The sequence below is a fragment of the Gobio gobio genome, assembly GCF_949357685.1.
Source record: "Gobio gobio genome assembly, chromosome: 24".
Classification (NCBI taxonomy): Eukaryota; Metazoa; Chordata; class Actinopteri; order Cypriniformes; family Gobionidae; genus Gobio; species Gobio gobio.
The window spans coordinates 14,735,851-14,763,395 of NC_137120.1; the positions used below are offsets into that span (position 1 = coordinate 14,735,851).

At 38.3% G+C, this 27,545-nt stretch overlaps 1 protein-coding gene across 2 annotated transcripts in view; it reads right to left on the reverse strand.

Annotated features, from left to right (window-relative positions):
• Nucleotides 1-27,545, reverse strand: part of LOC307120947 (NACHT, LRR and PYD domains-containing protein 12-like) — a 68,818-nt gene that overhangs the window by 22,601 nt on the left and 18,672 nt on the right. For both annotated transcript variants that reach the window (XM_079808248.1, XM_079808247.1), the window contains exons 3-7: nt 8,695-8,799; nt 8,074-8,152; nt 7,564-7,759; nt 2,688-4,527; nt 2,386-2,556 (exon numbers count right to left, since the gene is read on the reverse strand). In XM_079808248.1, coding sequence (XP_079664374.1) covers nt 2,386-2,556; nt 2,688-4,527; nt 7,564-7,759; nt 8,074-8,152; nt 8,695-8,799 — 2,391 coding nt within the window. The remainder of the gene's footprint in view (nt 1-2,385; nt 2,557-2,687; nt 4,528-7,563; nt 7,760-8,073; nt 8,153-8,694; nt 8,800-27,545) is intronic.

Below are 27,545 nucleotides of genomic sequence, written 5' to 3' on the forward strand. Positions count from 1 at the left end.
ATGCACGTCACCGGATCCACAAATGCACATCTTATCCGTTGCACACACAAATTCTGACTTACATTAATACAAAATAGAAGTTTTGTATTCACAACTATGTCTCTATATGTACAAATCACTGCATATTCATGTAATTCTGTATTTTGCACACACAAGTTAAAAGGCATTTGTTTGTGGATAGTAAAACATGTCTGCAACATTTATCAAGTTCATGGATAATTGTGTGTGCATTTATTAATCATTTTGAGTCTAAATTCATTCCATAGCTGTCTCTGGCTCAGTGTCAGCCAGAGCACGAAAGCACATTAAGGTTTGTGGTGTTTTTTTTTTCCTGTGATTTTCTGGTCACATTTCTCCCCATCTTTTTCCACAACACATTCCATTTTATTTTCCACTTCAATGTAATTAAAGTTTTTACAAATGTTGTAATAAGAATAAATGCATATTTAATTTAATAATAGGAAAATAATATCCTAATTATAATTTAATTATTTAAATCTGTTTAAATTTAGACCCACATTATAGTTAAAATGTTTTTTTGTCTTGTATTTTATCTCAAAATAAACGATTGCAATTTTATTCCACATGGAAATGAGGGGAAATAAGTGAATCCAGCCTCTTATTTACATGAGGTGAACATAATGCTGCGGTTATTTTGAAAGATATAATTGCTGCAGATATAATTGCTGCCGTTATAACGGCACATTTCAAATGTTTACGTGCTTTTCTTTTTTCTTTTTTTTTGAGAGGTGATGAAATATCTTGCTCTTGTAAATACTTGCCAGCATTTCAGTAATAAGTCTAGATCTTTAAAATGCATCCAAATTACAGTGAAGCGCAACCGTACGGTGCTCTGCAGTGGTCAAAAATGATATAAACAGTGAATTCTGAAGTTATGTATTATTGAAAACTCAGATGTGGATTCAGACAGCACCACACAACCTTGGTGTTTGTCAAACAGTAGGTAATTCAGCTGGGGAATTTTACACGGGTGGTGGGAGAAAAACACTGAATACTTGATTTAGATGACTATAAAATCACTGACTAACCCCTGTAAATGATAAAAACACCTTACGTCTGCAGGAGAAACAATTACCGTCTGAATAGGGCTTAAGAACCCCTGACTGGCCAGCCATCGGTCCCTTTCTCTGTGTCAGACTTAACTTTGTTTTTTGTCGTTAATTCACTGCAGCTGCATCTTCTAAAATCTAAATAATGCTGCGAGTGGGGCTTGAAGAGAGTGATGTCGCCTGCGTCTGCGCAGTGCGACCTGATGCAGCCCCTGAATGAGACGCACAGAAATACTGCAAAATAATAACAATAACGCGACTAAACGAGACGAAATAACGTTATAACATTTCGTCTCGTCTCATTTTCGTCAAAGAAAATGAAGAGACATTTTAGCATAGTTTTTATTTTGTCAACCACATTTAGTCTCGTTTTTATTCATCAACAATATTGCATTATACATATAATTATAGTCATCGTCACATGACCAGCATTTACGCTGCGTCTCGTTTTCGTCACGTGATAAAGGTTCATTGACGACGATATTTAGTCATACTTTTTCGTTGACGAAAGCAACACTACTAACATATGACCCTAAATGTGAGTATGGCCCTTCACCCATTATATGAAATCAAATGATTGGAACAGGTTTAAAAAGTCCTTAGACAGAGAGTCAGATCCACAACAGATGTGAATATTTAAGTCCCCAAGAATTATCAAACGGTCATATTTTATAAAGTTCACTTAGAAGGGCAGAAAAATCCATAAAGAAATCCTTGGACGGTTTAGAAGGACAGCCACCAACATCATATTAGAGAAATTAATTTGATATAATTGCAGATTGCAGACCAATGAATAATTTACACAGTGAAGTCGCTGTATTTTATTTTTACATTTATTTATTCAATTTATTACTTAAATGCTGGTGTTTAATACACCTACTGTAGCTGAAAAAAAATTAACCACTGTTTATTTCATTTGTATATTATATCCCATTATTTGTAATTTGCATCTGTGTTCTTATTTTCAATAACTAAGGTAAAAAGCTTAAACCTAGTTTGAGCAGTTTTAACTGAACAAAACTTGCACTGACATATTATAAAATATATCAGTGTCGTTGTTTTGTCTCAAGATGCACACCAGTAATGTTTTTTCTAAGGGATATTTATAAAAGCTACTTAAATGCCCTAACTGAACTAAGGCCTAATCCTAGATTAGTCTAAGCCCTGTCTGCAAAACTAGGACATAACATATTACATTTTATTCAAACAGCAGATTTTATATAGATAGATTTTATTAAGAATACGTTTTAAAATAAAATCACAACTTTTTTTTGGTTTTGGCTGAGCTCAATTTGTCAATTGTCACAAAACTTACCTCAGTATTTCCAATTTACACTTTATGTTCTCTAGTCTAGTGTAGAGTAGCTTCACTCCTGAATCCTGCAGATTATTATTGTTCATGTTCAGCTCTTTCAGATTGGTATCTGATCCAAGAACTGTAGCCAGAGCAGAACAGCTTCTGTCTGTTAAGTTACAATCATTTAGTCTACAAGCGAAATAAATCACATAACATAATTAGGTGAAACATATACAATACAGTTTTCTATAGGTTTATTTATGTAAATATTAAACATGTCTTATATATTTAATATGTGTAATATACATTAAATGACTTACATAGCTCTTTTGGAGGATTTAATGACTGGTGATAGTCTAAAGAGACACTCGTCTGATTTTTTGAATTTCTGAAGGTCAAACTCCTCCAGTTCTTCCTCTGATGTCAACAACACAAAGACCAAAGCAGACCACTGTGCAGGTGAAAGGTCAGCAGATGAGAGACTTCCTTTGCTAAGGTGGGTCTGAATCTCTTCCAGCAGAGTTTGATCGTTCAGTTCATTCAGACAGTAGAACAGATTGATGGATCTCTCTGGGGACAGATTATCCTCTAATTTCTGTTTAATGTACTGAACTATTTCCTTTTTGCTCTGGTCATTGCCATCTTGCTGTGTCAACAGGCCTCGTAATAGGCGCATATTGGACTGGAGTGACAGACCGAGAAGGAAGCGAAGGAAAAGGTCCAGGTGTCCAGTGTCACTCTCGAGTGCCTTGTCCACTGCAGACTTGAGCAAATCAATCATGGCTTCATTTTTGTTTTCCTGTTCTGTAGACTCTTGAACAAACACACTTTTCTTGTTAATGTCTAGAAACAGATGTACATAAAGGGCTGCAATAAACTCTTGAACGCTCAAGTGAACAAAGCAGTACATGGTGCCAAGAATGATCCCTGTTTCCTCCTTAAAGATCTGGGTACACATGCCTGAGTACACTGATGCCTTATAGATGTCAATACCACAGGCTTCCAGATCTTTGTCATAGAAGATCAGGTTGTTTCTTTCCAGCTCTTGAAATGCCAGTTTCCCCAGTGAAAGAATGGCATCTTTATCCCAGGAAACATCTGGTGCGTATTCTCCATCATACTTTTGTCTGCTCTGCTGGATCTGAAAGCGGAGAAAGTGTGTGTACATTTGTGTCAGAGTCTTGGGAGTGTCTTCAGTAGTGTCTCCAGTATTTGATTCCTGCAGTGTTTTACAGGAGTCATCAGACTGTTTGTTTTTCACATCATTATTTCTTTTCTCCTCCAAAATGTTCTGGAGAACAGTTGCTGAAATCCAGCAGAAGACTGGGATGTGGCACATGATAAAGAGACTCTTTGATTGTTTAATGTGATCAATGATTTCTTTGGCCATTTTCTCATCTGGGAATCTTTTTTTGAAGTACTCTTCCTTTTGTGCGTCATTGAATCCTCGTATCTCTGTCAGCCGGTCGATACAGTCAGGAGGAATCTTACTGGCAGCTGCTGGTCTGGTGGTGATCCAGATGAGAGCAGAAGGAAGCAGATTTCCCTTGATGAGGTTCGTCAGGAGAACATCCAGAGAAGCTGGTGACGATACATCATGCCATGTCTCATTACCATCAAAGTTCAGAGGAAGACGACATTCATCCAATCCATCAAGGATGAACAGGACTTTAGAATGACTTCTTTGAAGGTTCAGTCCTTTTGTCTCTGGGAAAAATTGAGTTATAAGATCCATCAAACTTGGGTTTTTTTTCTCCATTAAGTTCATCTCTCTGAAGGGAAGAGAAAATATGAAGCTGATATCTTGATTTTCTTTTCCTTCAGCCCAATCCAGAACAAACTTTTGAACAGAGACGGATTTTCCGATGCCAGCAACTCCTTTTGTCAGTACAGTTCTGATCTCCTTGTCTTGTTCAGGTGCTTTGAACAAATGTATGAATTCAACTGGTATCTCTTGTGATTCATGACATCTTGAAGCAACTTCAATCTGTCTGACCTCATGTTCAGTATTGACCTGTTCACCACCACCCTGAGTGATATAGAGATCTGTGTAGATGTTATTGAGAAGTGTGGAGTCGCCTTGCTTTGAAATTCCTTCAAATACACATTGATTCTTCTTCTTTAGGCCACATTTTAGCTGATGAATGAAGAACAGCTCATCTAAACACAGGAACAAAAAAAGACAGTTTTACGCAAGCGGCGCGTGAACAGCACATATTCTTTTCGCTGTGCATGTTAAGCAATGAGTGGGGGGGGGGGCATTGAGCCTATTTCTGCTGCGCTGCTGATGCTCAATTAAAGAGAAATTACACTTTCGATGTACAAAATAAATATATGATTTCACACAAAAGTGCTCAAAATGCAAAGAGTAAGCATGTCTAGTGTGTTTTAACTGGAACTGGAGTATATCAGAAAAGAAAAGAAAGAATCAAAAGTATTTATAGAAGATTTACCCATTTAAACTTGCTTTTAACCCCCTCCAGTCGGCGGTCGCGACGGCTCTCTTTTTTTCTTATCAGTGCCAAAGAGACTCAAATAACGGTCATTTTTTATCATTCATGCAAGTGTTATACATCATTATATTCTGTTAAGTTTCTATTTCTTTTGTGTACAGTCACAATAAAAACAAATTGTGCTGCTTTTTGCAAAATAAGGGAAACAAACATGATTGGCGATCTTCAGCCTCTCTGTAAATTATGTCTAATCTGATTCTCTTCAAAAAATGACCTGTAGTTTAGTGAAAACTTGACACACAAACATGAGACATATGTCTAAAGAAACGTTGAAATGTCAGGTTTTAAATCATGTAAATCAAAACGAAAAGAAATATTCTGTGTTTATGTAATCTGTGTGAAAAGTGGGATGTGTCAGTCGACTCATTATCTGCTAATGTGGCCACGCCCATGGCCATGCGCTCATTCAGATTAAAATACAGGTTTTTTCAAAAATCATGCATAAACATTATTCTCTCAAAAATACAAGCATGTACATACATGTTTCTCCAGTTTGTGCTGAATACAGTGTAATTACACTTTTGCCATTAAAGGTCCCATGGCATGAAATTTTCATTTTATGAGGTTTTTCAACATTAATATGAGTTCCCCTAGCCTGAATATTGTCCCCAAGTGGAAAGAAATGTTGATTGGTGTAAACCCGAGTTCTGGCTGTCTCTCTCTGCCTTTGAGAAAATGACAGGCCAGACGAGCCAATCCTGAAGTCTCCTGGTTTGACATCCAAGCAGGAACGGTTACCTCCCTTTCCTCCACCCAGAGAATCTGGCACGCCCATGCAAACGCTCGCGAGATCATGTGTTGTCAACGAGTGAATGCTGGCAGTTTCTCAGTGTTTGGATGTACAAATGAAAACAGAAGTCTTTTTTCAGTTCCTTCTGATCTGTGATCAGTGATTTCTGATGTGTAGCTAATTATTTATTATTCGTGCACACAATGCGGCTTCTCTCTCTCCAGACAGAACGGTGTTTTCGTGTTTTCTATCTTGTGAGTCAGTGTTTTTGTACGTCCTCGTCGCGTCTATCGGTTCTAAAATGTGCATACAGTCATGAGTTTCTGCTCAACATCAGCCTCACACACGCCGAAGCTCGGGCTGCACTGGCCGGTGGCCTTCAACATCCCCGACCCCCAGTACTGCATCTGGCCCACAGCGGAGGCACCAAACGCGGCGTGAGGTTAAGCAGAAGGGGGGTAAGCGTGAGCATATTCGGGCTAGCCAGCCTAGCCCCACAATAAACTGGATTACTGCTGTTGTGTCTTTGTTTGCGCTGTGTACTCAACGCGCGTCACTGACGCTCTTATTTTATTTTAAAAAATAATGCTATTATCAACACTTACTTTTAACTCGTTCATCTCGACAGCTGTAATGGTACTTTGCATGTGTTACAAAGTTGGTAATAATGATGAAGACGGACTCGGTGTGACTGGGACTCGTGTCTATTCAGAACTCTCAGATACAAACACAATAAACTCGCGCTGACAGACAGCGCTCTCATAACTCAGTAGTTACTATAAATAACTTTGTTAGCAATCGCTGAGCTCCGTCTCTGGTACATTAGTGATGTCCGGTTCGCGAACGATCTTTCTTTTGAACCAGTTCTTTTTAGTGAACCGAATCAGTTCACCAAATCGGACTGAATCGTTCTAAACGGTTCGCGTCTCCAGTCACCGCTGATCCATAATTTACTAAAGTTACTAACTTTCTGACATGAGTGACAGTCCCTCCGACTAGAAATAGACTAATAACCTGAAGTATATGCTGTAACTACAACAGTTCAGACATGCTGAGAACTGATGTGAAGTGAACTCAGGTCCATCGTCTCTCTGGCAGCAGCTCGTGCCTGCTCGTGCCTCGTTAAACCACGCCCCCTCCGCTCATTTAAAATGCAAAGATGTCAGCCAATCACAACAGTGGGCGTTTTTACTGAAGTCTCACAGCAGACACGCCTCTTGAAGCAGGGCATTCAGCCACAGGGCAAACAGCAGTATAGAAAAAATGCCTTTTATTTCTAAATTGACATTTTATGATGTAAAAGTCATACTAACAATATAAGTACACCTCAGGAAACATTATAAAATAATAGAAAAATGCCATGCCATGGGACCTTTAATATGGTTATAAGCAACTGAAAAATGCCCAAATGTCAGAGCATGTCAAAACTTCTAAAGGGCCCCAAAACACTCCTAGGGGTTAAGTATTCAGTCTGGGTATAATGTATTATAAAAAAAAGCTAGCCAGAAAATTTAATATATAAACTTTTTGTAATACACAGACAGGTAGCATATAGGCTCTAGCACTAAACAAATCAAACCCAAGTGAACGTTTTATTCAAATTTTTTGTACGCAGAGTTTGCTTTCTTGTAAACATATCGAAGTATAAATGAAACGACATGATCGGAGCTGTTTTTTTGGTTGTGTTTGTTGTTTACCATTTACATGTGAATATTGTAAGTATGAGCCGTGTGCAAGGATTATATGTAGCGTTGGAGCTGCTGCTGTGACGCTGTACACGTAACGCTTCCAGTGTGAATAGCTGCAGCTATTGTGCAGATGCAGTCACAGTGTAGTTATGGTGATGTGAAGCTCACGCACTGCTCAAGCTTGCAGTGTGAAATGGCCATTGGTCTTAATCTTCTCTCCTACATTTATAAGTGTCAATCTGACAGATGGTCATGAGTCCCTTACCTTTTAGAGTATCAGCAGCTTCATCTTGCTTCATCTCTCCCAGGTAGTGTAGTGTGAGAGCAAGAGCTGCTTCTTTGATACTGCATCTGTTCTCATTAAAGTCCTTCACTAAGGATTGTGTGTCCTCATTTAGTAATATTTTCTTAAACTTCTCCAGTTCAATCTTCAGAAACTTTATTATTTTGGTCTCAAGATCCTACAAAGCAAAACAAAAAGAGACAGAACAACAAAATTTAACTAAACCATAAATCTATATTTGATCAAAAATATTTATAAGAATAATAGCCATAATAACAGTTAAAAGACAAACAACTTAATTTTTATTAATAATTTTTATTAATAAAAAAAAATACAAAACTTTCATATTTTCATTTGTTATTTTATGGGTTCTTAAATGGAAATGATCAAGAAGAATTAGAAATTACATTTATATTGAGTAAAAAGATACCTTTAATTGATAACCTTTTTTTTTATAAATATTAAATATTAATGAAAATTTGTTTTTTTTACCTGGAAGATCAACAGAAGATTGTCTGTGAAATTTTTGTGTTTTCCTTCTTGTGTTTCTGAATCTAATGTCTCATATTGCCTGTTAGAGAAAAAAAATAATCAAAATACTTGTCTGGCTATCACCAGACCAAGCTCAGTCTTTTAAGATTGAACATTAGTCTGGGGAGTCTGCTCTGTATTTTCTACTGCACAAGAGGTGTGATCAACGGGCATAGTTCTAATGACTCTGTACGCAATTGGATAGTTCTTCAACCAATCAGACCAACGATCCATCGCTTCTCTATCCGTCGTTGTGTTAAACCCGCCAATAGCGCTCCAAGCAGATTGGTCCCCGCAAATTTGTAACAGAAGCAGGATAGAAATATGTACAGGTTTCCAGCCTGAGTTGCAGGGCGAAATCAAATCGCCAACAGATCGGGCTGGGTTTACCCAGTGTATCAAAATACTGCATTTCCAGGGAAAATATTCCAGAAATCTTCAGTAATCCTTTTTAGCAAAGATTTTTTTTTAAAAACTACCCTGGTAAATATTTTGAACTATACATTTATATGATAATTATTCATTGATACACTTTTTAACACAGTCCATTCTTTGACCAAAAATAAGAAACACATGAAATACCTTTTTATACATGTTTTTTTCTCACTGAAGTTTGGTAGGTTACCCTCCTTTGAATTATCACTCTTCACAGACACGGAGCTGAATTCAAGTGAGTCTGATCTTACACTGATGACACAAAGAGAGGAGAAACTTTAATACAGAAGTTCATCTGTGTCTAATAACGGCACACACTCTCTCTAGTCCTTCACATTCTTTTTTACAGACAACGATGAGGCAATTTATAACACTACTTTAGCACTGCAACATAACACTAATGTTATATTATCCTGGCAACAACACAAAATATTGCTGTAATGGTAATACAGCTGCTGAATGAGAGACTGTAAATTTAAGTAAAAAATTAGCTTAATACTATTATATCTTGTTATTTTTTAATTAGAAAGTTCTGCAAATATGGAAGTAAAATAATGCCAAATGTTTTTGAAACAAAAAAGCTTGTTGAATTGCACTACTTGAAAAAATATGCATTGCATTTACCATGCTTGCATTTTAATGCATTTTATTTTTAGGGTTTCCATTTTAATTGGCAGAAATTCAACACGGTTGTTTAAGATGTGAATATTTCAATTCAAATTTCACACACATTTTCATTATTAAAAATTCAATAATCCATATTCACCTCTCAGATTTCACTTCCAAAATATTCATTGTGTTTAAAAATACAACCTATAATATTTGACAGGCAATTTTCGGTCTATTTTATTTCGCTTTACAAATTCGCTTCCACAAATTCGACAGGAAATTCAACAGTTCACACCTGCAAACTGCAGGAATAGCAGTAGATCACTGGGCATAATCTCCATCTGCTGTTAGTCGACCTCACCAGCAGGTGCTGCAAGCGGCTGTTGATGAAGACCAGAGCAACGTGTAGAGAGTCATTTGTTCATTAACACGGATTTACAGAAATGGAGCAAGCGATACGCATTTGTGATGATTATCAGTATATATGGAAAAGGAGTGTTTACATTTAAATCTTCACGGTTACATTTGTACATGTAAGCAGCTTTACCGCACATAGATAGTCGCACATTTAGGGGCCGTCTGTAAAGTTACACATGACATGATGTGTGTATACATGTTTCTATCTTCACTAGCATTTGAAGAGAATGACTTACAGTCATATAACCAACTGTAAAGTGTTCATGTAGATGTCAGACATGATGAACATCTTTTTAATTTTTTAATTAAAGAAATTAGAAAAGTGTGCACACCTGTCGTATGTAACTTTAGAGACGGTCCCTAAATGTGCGATTATCACCCAATGTCATTGTCAAGCCAACTTTATGCCAGTATATCACTGGGAAATGCTTAACGTGAAACTTTGTGCATTATGTTCATATTCTGAGTCCACCTGCTGGGCTGTAGCCTGGCTATAAAGTATAGCCCAGGCGTTTTCACACTGGGGTCCGGGGACCCCCAGGGATCCTCCAGAAGATCCTAAGGGGTCCCCAGAAAATTTCAGAAAATAAAAAGAAAAAATGGATAAAGTCTACCAAACAGTCTAACTGTTTAAGTTCTAAATGTTTCTAATCTTTCTTTCTGTATACATACTTTTCAGAATTGTATTGCTTTGTATCTTTCTAGTGAGTTTCTCTCACTATAGTCCCCTTTATCTCGCTCACTGGGGTTGTTAACGCAGTACATAAGCTGCTTACATACAATTATTGTGAAAGTTGCTCATACAAATAATTTTTAATTGAAAATGTTCTTCTTCAGTTAAGTATAGCCAATTTAAAGGTGCCCTAGAATGAGTTGAAATAATATTTTAAATTGTTCTCTGATATCTAGATAGATGGTATGTGGCTTATTTAAGGGCAAAAATTGTCCAGATACGGTTTTACTTTACTTTCCTTATTTGGAAGGGTCATGAATATGTGGAGTTCTGCTCTAATTGGCTGTTTCACTGTGCGGCTGATTTCAGTAGCTTCAGTGACAGCAAACACATCTCTAGAGATTAGGCATCCAAACTTATATTTTTGAGCCTGTTTCTGACGAAGATGCAGATTTGGAAGAACAACCAATTGTTTTGAGATTGTAAATGGACGCTTCTGAATGGTAATTTTAGTCTTTATTTTCAGTAAGAACCTGCAAACGTAACATCAAAACTAGAAATTCAGCCTAAACGTTAAGAATATAACGTTAATATTAAAGGGGTGGTAAACCACGATTTCACTATTCTAACTTTAGCTAGCGTGTAATGTTGCTGCTTGAGCATAAACGTCATCTGCAAAGTTACAACGTTCAAAGTTTAAAGCAAAGGGAGATATTTGCTTTTAAAGAAATCCATTTGTAAGGACTAAAGCAAACGGCCAGTAGGCGACTACAGACATTCCTCCAGGGTTGGTGACATCACCAGCCCCAATATTTACATAAACCCCTCCTCCGTGAATATTAAATAAGGGGTGAGGCCATTTTGTATCGCTGTTGTTGTGGTATAGTGGTATAGGCAGGAGTGGTGTTGCTGCAATGCCGACGAAACACTGTTATTTTCATCCGGATTGCAGGTCTGGGGATGGGCGTTTAACATACAGGATGTTATATGCATGTGTTTGAGACAGAGGGGAACAGGTCGCAGATATATGCTGCCCATCATAAAGCACGAGACAGACAGGGTCGGAGGAGAAGACTGAAAAATGTGACTTAATAGACAATATTCGTCCGTTGCAATTCATGAGCGGTTCAGTGTGAATCATGCACGACAGGCGCGCCTCCCGCTGCACATTTCACGGAGGAAAACATCCACAATCTTCGCGAGTTCAATGCCGGATTTGCACGTCAGATGCGCGAGACAAACACTGCCAGTGCGTGGATGCACGACGCGCGCGCTGCACATTTCACGGAGGAAAACATCCACAATCTTCATGAGTTCAATGCCGGATTTGCACAACGTCAGATGCGCAAGACAAACACTGCCAGTGCGTGGATGCACGACGCGCGCGCTGCACATTTCACGGAGGAAAACATCCACAATCTTCACGAGTTCAATGCCGGATTTGCACCACGGCTTGTCCTGAAAGCTGGATTTACAAACAGAAGCTGTTTACGGGCCACAACCTGTAAGTCTGATTTATTTTTCGTCGATGTGTTTTCCTGTAATAGGTTAATTGTACGTTGTAGCAAGGAAGTAAACAGATGACAACTCTGTTCTGCAAACCAGTCTGTTAAATGCTCATTCATACTTAACGTTATCCGACGAACACCTAACGTTACAAACACCTAACGTTAAAATCTCAACAGCGAACTTGGCATTAGTGTAAATGATTCTTTGATTAGAGCTTTTATGTATTGTTTATCTACAGGCATGCTAAACATAGTTCTGTGTGTGATTTGGCTACTTGTAAAGCCAGTGTTTAGTGTTCGTTTTGGGTTAATAGTTCTTGCCACAGATATTTGGCTATAATCGTTCTAAAAATACAAAAGTGCCATTCAGTAGCGATCACTATAGATCTGCAGTCTTTACTCTTGAGGACTGAACAGGTTCTGCTCGATCATCTTCACTAAAATGTTCTGGGTCTGATTCGGGCTCAGATTGGTATGGATTTATTGACGCCATTGTTTCTAATACTGACCAAAGCACAGTCTACCGGTAAAGGTAAGGGGCGTGGCGTTTCCGATAAACGTGCACTGCGGTTAGCGAATCACAACACACTGGGTCAGCTAACCAATCTGAGCCCATCGCGTATTTTTGAGGGACTGGCTTCATAGAACCCGGAAAGCATCAGACCGTTTTACAAGGAGGGACAGAGCAGTGTAGAATAAAGGTCAAATATATGAAAAATAATGGACATTTTTTTAAAAACGAAGCATGAACACATGTTACAGTGCACCCCACAAACACAATCAAGCCTTCAAAAGAATGTGCTTTACCACCCCTTTAACTTTACATGTTAACTCATAATTTAGTTTTTAGCATTATAAAAACATTTTAATTACTGTAATGCGCCACCGTATGATTTTACAATGACAGCTTCACTTTGAATCACAAACTCTAAACAGCTAACTGGGTAGCAAGTAAATATGTTGTTTGTACAGTACAGTAGGGCTGTAATCAACCAAAGAAAATCTTGGTCGACTGAAGTCCTGAAATTTGACTAAAAATCAACTAAAAATGACGTTAGGAAAAAAAAAAGTTAAATTAATTAGCTGTGCACTGTGCGCAGTGCTTGGTAGCCTTGTTGTCTGCCTAAATGAATTATAAATAAACATAAAAAACTAGTAGGCTATTTGCAGTATATTAAATCGTTTTTGAGATGATTATTTTGCACTGAAATGAGTCTGACTCACGAGTCTGTCGGCTCTGACAGCGTTGCATCACGTGCACCTGCGCAATATCATAGCCCATGATTTCTGAAAATATAGTAGGCTACTATGTAGTCAACTAGTGATATCACAAGAACTTTTGAGGAATATGCAACATAATTTAGACAATTGTTTTTGTCATATGTATTATAATAACTGACAGACACTATCATTTGAGCCGTTCTGTGCAGCTCGAACAGGTGCTCAGCTGGCTGAGACACGAATAGACTATTAACTTAAAGCTTTTACTCTTAAACACAAAAGGCACGTCCACTTTAATAAAAAGGAATATTTATTAAACAAGCCAGATCAAGAGCAGAATAAACGCTCTCCTTATTAAATAAATAATATACAGCAAACTAGCCTTCTTGTCTCTCTTCTCCACTGGGTTAGACTAATCCAAAATAAATGAAAATAAGGGGGGTGTTCTGAAGACGGACTGTTACCTGTGAAACAGGGGCGCTCTGAAAACACCCCAATTAGCAATTAGTGCTTAGTTTCCACCTGATGAAATGAACGCGGCAAAAATGACAGTACAGATCCACTTTTGCGGCATGACTGATGATACAGATACACTTTTTCGGCACGACTGAAGCGTGGTGTTGTGACGATTCCCCTCATGTGTATGTTGATGGGCGTTCCTCAAGTTTAACGCTACGGGCATGCGTTTGAGCCAGCGGGGAATGAAAAACAAAGGACCCGCGAGAGACTTCTCTTCGCCAGTGGGTTGGACTAATCCAAAAGAAGTGAAAACAAGAGGGGTGTTCTGAAGACAGACTGTTACCTGTGAAACGGGTGCTCTAAAAACACCCCCATTAGCAATTAGTGCTTTCCATCTGATAAAATGAACACGGCGCACCAAAACTGATGAAATGAACGCAGCGAGGCAAAACTGATGAAATGAACGCGGCAAAACTAATGAAATGAACGCGGCAAAAAAAACATCGACCAATCAGAATTTTGGTACAATTTTCAGTACAGTACAGTTTTTTTAACAAATTGACTAGATGCCTTTTCAAATGACTATCGTTTCAATTTAAGTAGTGGAGATGATGACGTTAGTTAGAAGGATTGAGTGAGCGATCTGTAAGCAACTAACCTAACGTAGTTAGCTCCTGAGTTGTGTTGTTGATGATGTAGGAATTGTGGGCGCAGACACGGATGAATCTTCTAGATGATTCGATCAAATGAACATCCCCTTTACAAACCCCAATTCAACTCCAGACCCCAGGAAATCCACCATCTATCAGAGAGATGTAGGCTCCATTCTGCCCGGAGCTACTACTTTTATATAATAATTACTTGATTGCCTATGAACTTTTGACCAAAACTTAGACAAAGAGGACAAAAGACTCGGTGTGATCACAAGACAAAGAAACAAACCAGATCTCTGTCTTTTCAATGACCGGTAAATGAACTCCACGTGACACAGCTAAAACTCCAAGCAAATTCACAGAAACTGTTACATATGAAGTGCATCAAATCACTGATTATTGGACTTGCATTTAAATAGCCTTCGACATAGCTTTATAGTGTGTCTACAACTGATACACGTGACTATTATGCATGTATATCACTCCCAATTCATGCAATTATGTAACTATTGAATGAGTGGATGAAAAGGCAGCGTGTTTGATATCTTTTTGTTCGTATGGGTATAATCCAACAGATGAGCTGAATGAAATCTTTGTAGAATGGATCATGTCCTTATAGTAAGAAATTAGGTCTAAATTTACTCTCTGCTTAAGAGCAGGAAACTAAATTACCATAGATAACCCAACTTTATGGGAGGGATGGAAACAGTCACCCCTGAACCCTAATTGGCCAGAACCCATCCAGGGGATGTGCAAATATTTGAGTTTTAATCTCAGAACACGGACGAAGAGTGCCAGTTCAGAGTTGTTCAGTTGAGTTGAGTCCTAGCAGTTGACCAGAGTTGAGTTCTGAACGGAGAGCTCCCAGGAGACGATCTGACGATCGTGGCAGACCAAGATCAGAGAAAATGGGTTAAACAACGATTTCAATCAGGCCATCTGCTCTTCTCTCACTTTCCTTTCTTTTACTTAAAGTTTATTTTCTTTCTGTTAAGTCTCGGGTTCTGTTAAATTTTGCTGCAAAGTTTCTCAACGAGTCTCCAACAGCGCATTTCAACTTCAAACAACGCCCAAAAGACACGACCAGACCTTCAGCGAATAAAAGACCCGGGAAAACCCCTGTCCAGCCAGGAAAAGGGAATCCCCTTGTCAGACATGTTGGGGAAAAATTTAATCTCAACAGACAATGTCTGTGGAAACCCAGGGGGGTAGCAGTGGTGGGATATCTAAAGGTGTCGGATAATTTAAATTAGTTCTAAGACAGAGGAAGGACCATTGTGTTTCTTGCTTTTAATTCAAATGAGTTCCAAGACAGAAAGGGGACCATTTGTGTATTGTGTCTCACCTCTTACTCATGGTAAAACCTTCAGTGGTTTTCCACAGATGTATGGAAAATTACTGAGGAGGTTGTTTAGACATGGGGGTATAAGAAGCTTGTGGCTTATTTGTGTCTCCAGTTCACACTCAAGGCAGCCTCAAATGGCTGCACTGACCGTGGCTCTTTCTTGCAAGAAAAATAAATCTTTATAAAGACAATTGGATTATGGTTTGTCTCTTATTAGTGATGTCAATGAATACATTTTTGCCATAACAATTGGTGTCAGAAGTGAGACTCCTTGGATGTACCTTCTGGACCCTGAGAGCAGACAGCGACTGATCATCCTGGACTTAGAGTCACAGCCTTACCCCGAAGGATTGAGGGAGAAGGGCTGACTGCTCTGGGGTGTCGGAGGGTCCAGACACTGGAATCAGACAAAACGAACCCGATGGCAACGGGGCACTTCTGGTAAGAGACACATTTTTTTTTTTTTATTCAGCGGGAAATTGTTTTATTTTTATTTTATAGAATTTGGTTAAATTGAAAATTGATAGGAATAAACCATAGGGGGAGTCTGACTCTGTGAAGAATGCAACATGGTTGATTTGTTTATGGGATAGAAACTGAAATCACGTGGGCGAATAGGGGGACTGAGTTGTGTGCGGTCCGGGGACTGAGTTGTGTGCGGTCCGGGGACTGAGTTGTGTGCGGTCCGGGGACTGAGTTGTGTGCGGTCCGGGGACTGAGTTGTGTGCGGTCCCGAATCAGGCACTATTGCGAGCGTCCGCCCGGCTGGTCTTGGGTGAAGAGATCAGATCTGTACGGAGACGTCCAACAGATTAATAGCGCGCGTGCGAAAAGCCAGAATCAGACTGCCAATATGGGGAAATCCCAAAGCAAGCTAGATGAATACGAGACACCGGTATTTTATCAAATGAGAAAATTATATGGCCAGAAATGCATGCAACGTATACGAAGTTCATTAAATGTCATGATTTGAGTGTCACCGCTGAGTGGCCAGACTGGGACTGTGAAAGAGTCAGTTGAAGGAAAAGGATAAATTGATGGGTTGTTGTGAGAAAACGTGTGTGAGAAATGTGAGCAGACACTGAAATGCTGGGTGTGAGAGGCATTGACTGTGGAGAAATTAAACGGAGAAATTAAAATGTCTCATCACGCAGAAGCCACCGCTGTTTAAAGATCGCCGGTGAGTATGAACTTTGACTAAATTTTAGCTAACAATTTGAGTGATATGATTAGTAATTTGATTAGACGAGATAAAGATTTTGAAAAGAAAGAGAGCAAATGCTTTAAGCAGCTCCACTCTGAAGCCCTGACTTCAAAGACATTTTCTGGACTGATGAAGGAAATGGGCAGAAATGTTTTTATTGTAATTGGAAAGTTGATCAGCAACTTGACTGGCTACAAACAAAGAGAGAACAAGAAAATTCAAATTTCTAGATGTTTGTGCTTATTCATTAATTTATAAAATAGGTGAGGTATAACGTCGAAAGACAAATATATAAAGTTATGATCATTTGAAAATTTGATTTTTGTCTAAGGATAGAGTTAAAAGGAAAATGTCTGATGTTTATTTGAAAACAAAGCCAGATCTTACGCTGAGCTAGTGTGAAGAGTGAAAAAGTTTATGAAAATGCAGTGTACCAGCCCTGAAGGCCTCAGAGTCTCTCTCTCTCTCTCTCATCCCAGACCAGCTCAAAGCTGATATCTGAGCCTGTGCCACAGATGATAGAAGATATTGATGAGTAAAAGCACAGGGCATCATGTGAACATAATAGACAGTTATTTGTTAAGATATAAAAAAGGTGCCATCAAGAGGGCAATAAGACATGTTTTAAAAATATAGACTTTTAATGAACTGAAATTTTGATTAATGTATGAAATGACCAGTAACTTCTGTCTACTCTTAGCCTTCACCATGTACAGAACTGATGGCCTTGGTCACAGATGTAGCAGAACATTAAATGAAATGGAGTTGTTTTGGCTAAATTCACTGAGTTTAATACACGCACTATTAGGTTGCGTCTTTGAAGAAGTATGATGGATTTTAGTGATTAAGTTGTGTTATAATTAACCTGTCTCCATGTTTTTACTAATTGAAAGCAGACTAGATGGCTCTGGGTGACTCTTGAATGCACTTTCCAAAAGGCTCCAGAAAATATCTGATCCTGTTGAGGGTCAAAGATCTCAAGCGATGACCAAATGAGCACGAGGTGGTTTCCCGAAGACGGGAAAGACTTCCTACGGTCTGACAGGGAGCAACCCAAGCCAGGGAAATCACGATAAGTCATTTGGGACCCGAAAAAAAAAATGGAGGAGGGGGTTTTTATGTGAGGTGTGTATGAGAGGTGAGGCAGATGTCTGTGAGGCCAGCAGCATCTCTTTTGGGGGGGGAAGCTGTGTTTCGTGAGGCCAAGGTCAAGACTGGACACAGCAGCCCCTGCCCTAATAATGGCCCCTCTATACCACTCACCAAATACCGCATAAATTGAGAGCCAGGAAACACCCTGAAGAAAAAGAGCTATGAATGAGATTGGCATTCAAGAGCCAGCTGAGACCATGCTGTGATTGTGATTGATAACTTTGTGGAACAGAACAACATTTATTTGGATCAGTAAAACTGTATGATATTGAACTAATATGTCTCTATCATAGTCTTAATCCTGCAGGTCATTAGGATGGCAGAGGATAATTTGGAGACATGGTGATGGCTTTAAGATGAGGACGGCTTTTGAAGTTTAAAGAGAAGGTCTGAATAACAAAAGGTATCTAAACTAAAGATAACTTGAAACAATAAGTTACACTATGAAATTTCTAAACTTTGTGAAAGATTAATGAATTAAGGGTTAATGAAATTAACATTATAGTTAAAGTCTTAGAAGACTGTTGAAAAGATTATCTGAGAGAGATAGAGAGAGAGAGAGAGAGAGAGAGAGAGAGAGAGAGGCTGGAAGCAGGGACTGTACTCTATCTGTTATCGCTCAGTTAAAGTGGAGACTACACAAAAACAATGATATCAGAACAACCCAGCTTATCATTACAGATGGGTTAAGTTAAACAAAAACAAAAAAAGCTTTAGAGGAAGTTGATTATTCTGAGTGAATCTGATGAAAAGATGATCAGAACATGGGACGAGCTTTAAGTGGATTGGACATCCAGCTCTGTCTGTCACTGGTAATTATGACCAATTTTGTCATGGATGAAGACGATTTGAATTAATCTCTGGATTAATTAAGAGACAAGAGCTGTGTCCCAGAGTGAAGGGTGTGCACTTCGAAGGCCGTGCACTTCGAAGGCCAGGCCAGGCCAGGCCACGCCTTCGAAGTGCACGAAGGCCGAACCGAGGGTCTGCACAACAAAACCCCTCCAATTGCGAATCAAAAGTAGCAGAATCACGGCCAAAATGTGCCAAAATGCGGCGGGGGCCCGGTAGAAATATTGCTAAAGTAAAGACAACTTAAACCTGTGGACTAGGCTTAGGCTATAGGCTACAAACAACCCACATCAACAGTAAATGCAGCCCAATTCCAGACTTGGCAACACTGAACCGAGCGTTGTTGAATGGGCTAGCAGGTGTGTGACAACTGACAGCGGACGTTCGCGAGGAGATTTTAAAAAGAGAAATGGAGCAGAAAAAAAAAAAAAAAAAAGTTTAATAAGTTTTATTGGATTTTGACATGTTTCAAAGCCTGCGACAATGGAAGACCGGACCACAGGCACGTACATCGGTAGCCTATGGTTAAATATTGAATCGTTAAATTGCAACTATTGTTTATTATGTTTAATGTAACTGTTACAATATAATTTAAACATTTATACATTTACGTCCAAGTCTTTATTTAAGTACTTATTTTTATTCAAGTCACATCATCTCAGATGCATTGTACTTTTTATGACATGGCACTGATGGCAGCCGTCGACCGATTCAGGCCCGCAAACCTGTGGACAGTGGAAATATGCACTCATCCCAGATGAAGATGATATTCCGCTGGCACAGGCCTGGTCTCTATTGTGCATTATTCCCCATCCCGGTCCAGCTGCACCAACGTTTCCCGCTCAGCTCAATTAAAATGTACATACAAATGTTTTCTTCTGTTTTAGCTGTTAGTTTAAACTTCTGTTGTTTCTGATGTTAAACTTAAGATATAATGTATGAATAGTTGTAAAAAGTAGCCTTCTTTAAGTAATGTATAGACCAATTTATTTTCATTTACACATTTTAATTTACATGACAAGAAAATATATGTATGAACATATATGAATTTGCTTAATGTACAAATTATAACTTGCATTACAAAAATAAACAATGTAAAGAACAACCACTTCTCTTTTATTTAGCCTATACACATTTCAAGTTAACGAAAATGAACAATAGACAGCAATTACTTTGTTTCATTTACAAATAACTTGCATAAAAAAAAAAAATAATAATATAGAGAAATTGTTCGGTGCATCCTGGCCACGACTTTACATTAAGCCTTTGGAGGAGACTTAGCAGTTTTCGTTTATTTGCATTTTGACTTATAGTTTTGAGTGACGTCGCATTTGATTTAGCCTATTTTTGTCTGTGATACAATGTTGACAGTATGATAAGAAAAATAAAGAAATGATTGCATGGCCAACATAGCCTATTACTTTTGTTATCCCCAATCTCTCTCTTTCTGTAGGGGAAATTTAAAAGAGAGATCCTGGAAAGGAAATCTAAATTTAGCTGGATCGGTCGGGAAAAAAATAATTTATAGCGCGTGAGCGCGGATCGAGTGAATTTGAAGCGCGAGCGGGAGGGTGTGGAATAGATCCTATTGCGGGAGTGGGACGAAAAAACAGCCCCGCGCAGATCTAATTTGTAGGCTATTTAAAGAAAGTGCAGAAAAAAGAAAGATAAAAGAAAAAATAAAGAAAGAGCGAAAAGGGAGAAAATGGACTGATTCCTCTTCTTGAGAGAATGGTTGAGAAATAAATAACATTTATGCAAGTTAAAATTGGGAAATTAAAGTTTTGCCAGGTTGCTCAGGGCAGGGAACTGGGGACTGTGCGAATGCACTAAGCGTTTTGTTTACTTCCAAATTCAAGCGGTTGCGCTGTTGTGTCCAATAGTATGCAGGCTAGACTTGCCAACCGCTACCGTCTTTCACTGGGAAATTGAATCCCGCACCGCAAGAAATCTGATCGAGTGCCGCGGGAATGCGGACCAGTCAAATGCGGACCACACTGCGGACCAGTGTGCTATGAATTCTGGGATAGGGTAGGCTGCGAAATTGTGGTAAGCTTCCATCTGCTGTACCCTTCCTTTGCCTGAGAAACGGAGGGCGCATTTTGAAGTCGCTTAGACTTGCGGCAGCCTTCGTCGCGCGCTGTGACGCAATCGCACTTCAAATGCGGCCTTTGGAAGTGCAGCTTTCACATTGGGACACCCTTCATAGTGCCGCTGTGACGCAATCGCACTTCAAATGTGGCCTTCAGAGGGCGCAGCCTTCACATTGGGACACCCTTCGTAGTGCCGCAATGACGCAATCGCACTTCAAATGCGGCCTTCGAAGTGCGCGCCCTTCACTTTGGGACACAGCTAAGGTGACAATTTAACTGAAGTCACTATCCAAATGATCTAGAGATTCCCTCATATTTATGAAAGGCCGGAGGGCGAACCAAAAAGATAACTTCTAAAAGGATATCTAGATAACTTCTAGACATATTTTGATTCATACAGGAAATCAAAAAAAAAAAATTGGATTTCTGACAGGGATTATGAACAACCAAAGTCAAATTAGGCTAAAATGGATATTGAAATATGAATCCTTTTTAAAATACAGATTGTTTTTAACCAGCGTTAAAGAAATTTATGTGGCAAGGTTGATGATAAAAATCACTCCCAAATGACATGATGTAAGAGGAGTTTTAATGGACAGGGCATAGAGAAAAGGGTACTTTAAAGAGAATCCTAATTAATTAATTAATTTTGAATGGTTTATTGATAACAGGAACTGAAAAGATTTTGATAAAGAATTGGGTATTGAGTATGATTAAGTATGATGTCACGAGATAAAGATGAGTGAACGAGCTGATTGAATGTAATACGAATTGATAACTTTGTCATTTTGATGAAGTGTATTTAACATTAACAAATTTATATTTATATTCGTTAATGGGTAAATATGATGTGGGCTATGATGAGTGAAAATGGGTCTGTTGGAAATAGTAAGTAGGGTAGTTTGTGAAGAATTGTGTTGAAACGACTGACTGAAGGAAGGTTGATAAGAATGTGATGCACAGTGAGAAACTGTGGACATTTAGATCTGAATGTAAGCATGTAATTGAGGTAGAGAGGATAGTGACCAGACAGACGCACAAAAGAGAATCAGTCCATGACAGACATTTGTGATTTGAAAATACACCCTGCATGGGCAGAGGTGTCATCTGAACTGTGAGCAAAGCACAACATGTAAACTGAAGGATGTTTTATGTAGAGATTTAAAGTGCTAAAATGGATTATCTATCTTACTTATTTGTATTGTTTAGTTTGAGTTTGAGTGAATGCCAAAAAGGTCTGTTATGATTTTGATTAATCAAGAGAGCCACTGATTGTTATTGTTATTGTTTTATTATTACTATGTAGCGAATGTAGCAATTATGGTCACAGACATATAGATGAAGGAATCTCCAAATGATTCGATCAAATGAACATCCCCTTCACAAACCCCAATTCAGCTCCAGACCCCAGGAAATCGACCATCGATCACAAGAGAGATGGAGGCTCGATTCTGCCCGGAGCTACCAGTTGTAGAAAATAATTAACCGATTTCCCATGGACTTGTGACCAAAACTTAGTTAAAGAGGACAAAGGACTCGTTGTGATCACAAGACAAAGAAACAAACCAGATCTCTGTCTTTTCAATGACCAGTAAATGAACTCCACGTGACACAGCTAAAACGCCAAGCAAACTCACAGAAACTGTTACATATGGAGTGCATCAAATCACTGATTATTGGACTTTCATTCAAATAGCCTTCGACATAGCTTGTTAGTGTGTTTACAACTGAATACACGTGACTATTATGCATGTATATCACTCCCAATTCATGCAATTATGTAACTATTGAATGAGTGAATGAAAAGGCACTGTGTTTGATACCTGTGTGTTCGTATGGGTATAATCCAACAGATGAGCTGAATGAAATCTTTATAGAATTGATCATGTCCTTATAGTAAGAAATTAGGTCTAAATGTACTCCCTGCTTAAGAGCAGGAAACTAAATTACTATAGATGACCCAATTTTATGGGAGGGGTGGAGACACAGTCACCCCTGAAGCCTAATTGGCCAGAACCCATCCAGGGGATGGGCAAATATTTGAGTTTAATCTCAGAACACGAACGAAATATCCAGTTCAAGTTCAGTTCAAGTTCAGTTCCAGTTCACGTCACAGCTAGTTCGCAGCCTGTTCAGAGCCAGCAGTTCGAGCCGGTTCAAGGCCTGTTCGTTTAGAGATGAGTTAAGTCCTAGCAGTTTGACCAGAGTTGAGTTCTGAACGGAGAGCTCCCAGGAGACGATCTGACGATCGTGGCAGACCAAGATCAGAGAAAATGGGTTAAACAACGATTTCATTCAGGCCGTCTGCTTTTCTCTCACTTTCCTTTCTTTTACTTAAAGTTTCCGTTAAGTCTCGGGTTCTGTTAAGTTTTGCCGCAAAGTTGCTCAACGAGTCACTCACAGCGCGCTTCAACTTCAAACAACGCCCACAAGACTTCCATCCAGCCAACACGCCACGTGATTGGCTTCCCAAGACTTCGATCAAAGACACGACCAGACCGTCAGCGAATCAAAGACCCGGGAAAACCCCTGTCCAGCCAGGAAAAGGGAATCCCCCTTGTCAGATGACACACGAGACACAAACGCAAGTAATGCCTCTAGATTCCCAGCTGAACTGGTGCATTAGATCAAATGTAATAACCCTGCCTAAGAAACGATAGGAGGTTAAATTACTGATCAATGGTTTCTTCAGGTCATGTGTCATAAATGCATATATTGCTTGGGATTTCATAATTTCTCTCTCTTAGAACTTATTCTTTTCCTCACCTTCTTCCTTTCTGCAACGTGTGAATGTGCGAGTGCATGTGTTTATGTTAGATATTAGTTTGATGTGTTTGAGTAATCAATAAAGTTCCGTTTGTATTCAAAGATAACTGTTCTTGTGTTATGTGCTTATCAATTTAATGTCTTGAACTGCCGATCTAAGTTACCTGGCTGTTAAATAGTGTTTCACTATTGTTTGGATATTAATATCCACTGCAGAGTTGATATTTACAGCCCGTTCAAATTAACGCTGGATGAGTCATTTGCTCGGCTGTAAAATAGACTCAAAATTCCCTATGAAATCATTAATTCATTCATTTGAGCTAAATATACATGTTTCCCTTTAACAAAGCCCCCTTTAAGTTCTTACATATCGGCGGACGAATAAGTTAAGGTGTAAACATTAATTCTGAATTATAAATTATAGTGTCATTCGAGTCTCTTTCATTTTAATTCAATTCCCCGTTGAGTTATTATTTTATCTGACTCATAGTCGCTACATTTTTATTGGTGGAGGATGCGGGCAGTTTAACCTAAATTATAAGCATATATATCGAGATTTTATCTTTGAATTACATTATGAGAGATCAGAGCCCCTAGATGCGTCTGTGTGTGCGCGCGCTCGAATGACGCAAGTGCGCGCGCCTATTTGAAAGCTCTGTTGAATGAATGCAAAATGCTGTGTAACCCAAGTCTGTCCCTGTTATAAAACTGCATTAAAGTAATTTAAGATCTGAGATCTCACGCTATACGATAAGGTAAGAATTAAGCGTGTTCCTTAATTTCTAGAATGCCTCGTTTATAGCCGAATTGATGTCATTGCGTGTTCCAGTGTCATTAAATAGCTATACGTATATCAGTCAAGACAGAGAACTGAACGAACTCAAACTGCAAAATACCCTGCGAGGAATAATCTCCTCACAGCGCGATCAGATCAAGCGTGTTCCTTGATCGATTTATTAAGGCCTTATATGTATTTATAGCTATTAATTCAGTGCATGTTCCACTGTAATTCAAAGCTATATCTTCCCTGTGCTAAACAGTTAAAAGCTTGCCGGTTTGTATATCCATCTCATATAACACTGCGTGTCCCAGAGTGATTTAAAGGAGAATGATTTGAACCCAAGTAAAGCTGACATTGAGAGAATCAACAGTAAAAGAAACCCTGTTGTTTGATATGCACAGACAGATCAAGCGTGTTCCTTGATCGATTTATTAAGGCCTTATATGTATTTATAGCTATTAATTCAGTGCATGTTCCACTGTAATTCGAAGCTATATCTTCCCTGTGCTAAACTGTTAAAAGCTTGCCGGTTCTCGTGAAACACTGCGTGTCCCAGTGTGATTTAAAGGAGAATGATTTGAACCCAAGTAAAGCTGACATTGAAAGAATCAACAGTAAAAGAAACCCTGTTGTTTGATATGCACATAGATCCGCCGAGATCACTAGTGTTCTATTTACAGCGCAAAACTGTAACATTGAACTCTAACTGTAAAGTTTAACCTCACTCTTAACAAACTGAGTGATAAGCCCCACAGAGCAAAACCAGCTACGAGTGCAGTGGCGGAGCCAGAGGGCTAGTTGGGGTGGCAATTGCCACCCCAGACGAAGTCCTTGCCACCCCTGTTGCCACCCCGCTGAAAACATTACACTGTTTGATTTTTACGAACATTTCCCAAATCTCCCAGCGGACGTGAATGCATCGGTTTCACATTGCACGCGCGTTAGCAGGGCAAGCAGCGCGTGTTTTTTTCGGCGCCCATGTTAACAGATTAGAGCATTCACACCGCACGCAGAGGCGCTGTGCTCACGCTGATTTAAATCCACAGTGAATTGTTCTTGATCAAAACTGACCTGATTAACATTGAAAATAACAAATTTCACCATGAAATCATGTAGTGAAGTGTCCCGTGTGTTTCACGATCACCATATGACATCCAGCGCTGTGAAAAAAATTATAAAATACACGAAAACACAACACTGCCAGAAGTTTATGCTCAAACTAGGTCCGTTTAAATGATTAAAACTAGAGGCTTATCTTAACTTTAAAGGTTACTTTTATCATGTAAACTACATATATATATATATATATATATGGGTCAAAGACGAAACAGGGGTTTTCAAGCATCAAAAAAATAAATGTGTAATACAGCTTTAAATTTAGTTTTTTCCTGTACATTAGAATGTGTCCTGTTTAATTTTATATTTTCTTAGCAAAAAATAATGACTATCACACATTTTTTCACCATGATTTACAGAAGACACCCACTAAAATGTCATTCAGTGTAACAATATTTATGTATCAGAAAATCTTATTAGGTATATTTAAAACAGGATTCATTTGATGGCATATTAAAAGACTCTATTTAAGTATCAAAGTCCAGCCCACAAATACTAATTAATTGTAATTTTTAAATCTTTATACTTTGCCAAATTGCCACTACCCTTCAAACCACTAGGTTTACCCATTTGCCAGCAAGAAGTTTTTGTAAGGAAGTGAAAATCATTTAAAATATAATAAAATGTTGTATGATCACATTATTTTATATATTTTAATGATTACAGGTTAGAATAAGTATATTGTTTAATTTTTTACATAAATATATCTGTTACACTGCATGAAAAAGCATTACCCTGAATGACGAAACTTCTACTTCAGCTTATATTGCAGGCCATAAGCTGGCCATCTATATCAAAAAGTGAGCTTGACCAGTAAAGTTAATCACAATTATTCACAACATATACTTATTTTTTAAACATTCTAACAATATAAATGTTTTTTTGGCATTTCACTGAATGACGTGCGGTTTTGTAACTTAGGATACCACACCATGAAAAGGTGGAATTATCAAATATTTAAGAGCAATGAATTCACTTTTCTGCAGCACCACATGGTCTTCAGGGGGCCTTTTGATGATGTCACAGACTGTCAAATGACCATCTGTTTTTTACTGAATGATCTCTTACAAACTGGATTATCGGGACAAAAGTCCCCTGGTTATTTAAATACTTAAAAAAATAAGTAAGACATAGTCCTTTTAATATAACACAGCCAACACATATTTGAAAATGCCAAGAAAACAAATATATTTTTTTACTTGTTATTTTGTACATTTATTTAAGGATTTAATGCCAAAATCAAAGTCAAGACCATTACGCTGAAGGACAATTTTACACTTTGGAACATTATTTCCCCTAAATGTTGACATTTTATTTTGACAAAAGTTATTTGAAATAGTAAAGTAGACAGTTTACTTGCATTTAACATGTTTTTTATGTATATAAAATGAATTTTGTAAACATAATTTGATGCGGACACCAAAATTGTGACGTCTTGTCTTTGACATATATATATATATATATATATATATATATATATATATATATATATATATATATATATATATATATATATATATATATATATATATATAAATAAATATAATATAATACATATAATTTAAATCTACTATTATTCTTGTGGTAAGTTACATGTTTGAATGTGTACAACTGCCTAGTCCTGCCTTGTTTTGATAGGTCCAAGTTTGCCTCAGTTTTTTCTCTTGGACTTGATTAGTCCAAGGAGCACTTTGAATACTTGTTGTTCTATTTTTGCTGTATACTTAATACATTTATAATTGTGTACATTTTGGAAAATAAACAACTTTAATTTAATCTATATACATTTTGTGGAAAATAATTTATTTTTAGTGTAATTGAACACTTTGTATATTGACCCCCCAAAATAACACCTTGCCACCCCTTTGCCACCCCTGTTTTTAAAGTCTAGCTCCGCCACTGTACGAGTGGTGTTCCTTATTTTGATTTTCATTGTTGAAATGTGCCGACGTTTCACGTAATACACTCGAGTGCACGTGCTAAACTTATGTGTAACTTAACAGGGTGAAAAGCACTGACTTTTCAAGTCACTCCTAACTGTATACCCTGTCTGCAATTCACATGTTTGCCGCTAGCGTTTGTTTGTCGTCATAGTCACGACTGCGGCACGGAAGTCAACCAGCGCTTCCGGATAAACTCAGCGCATGCG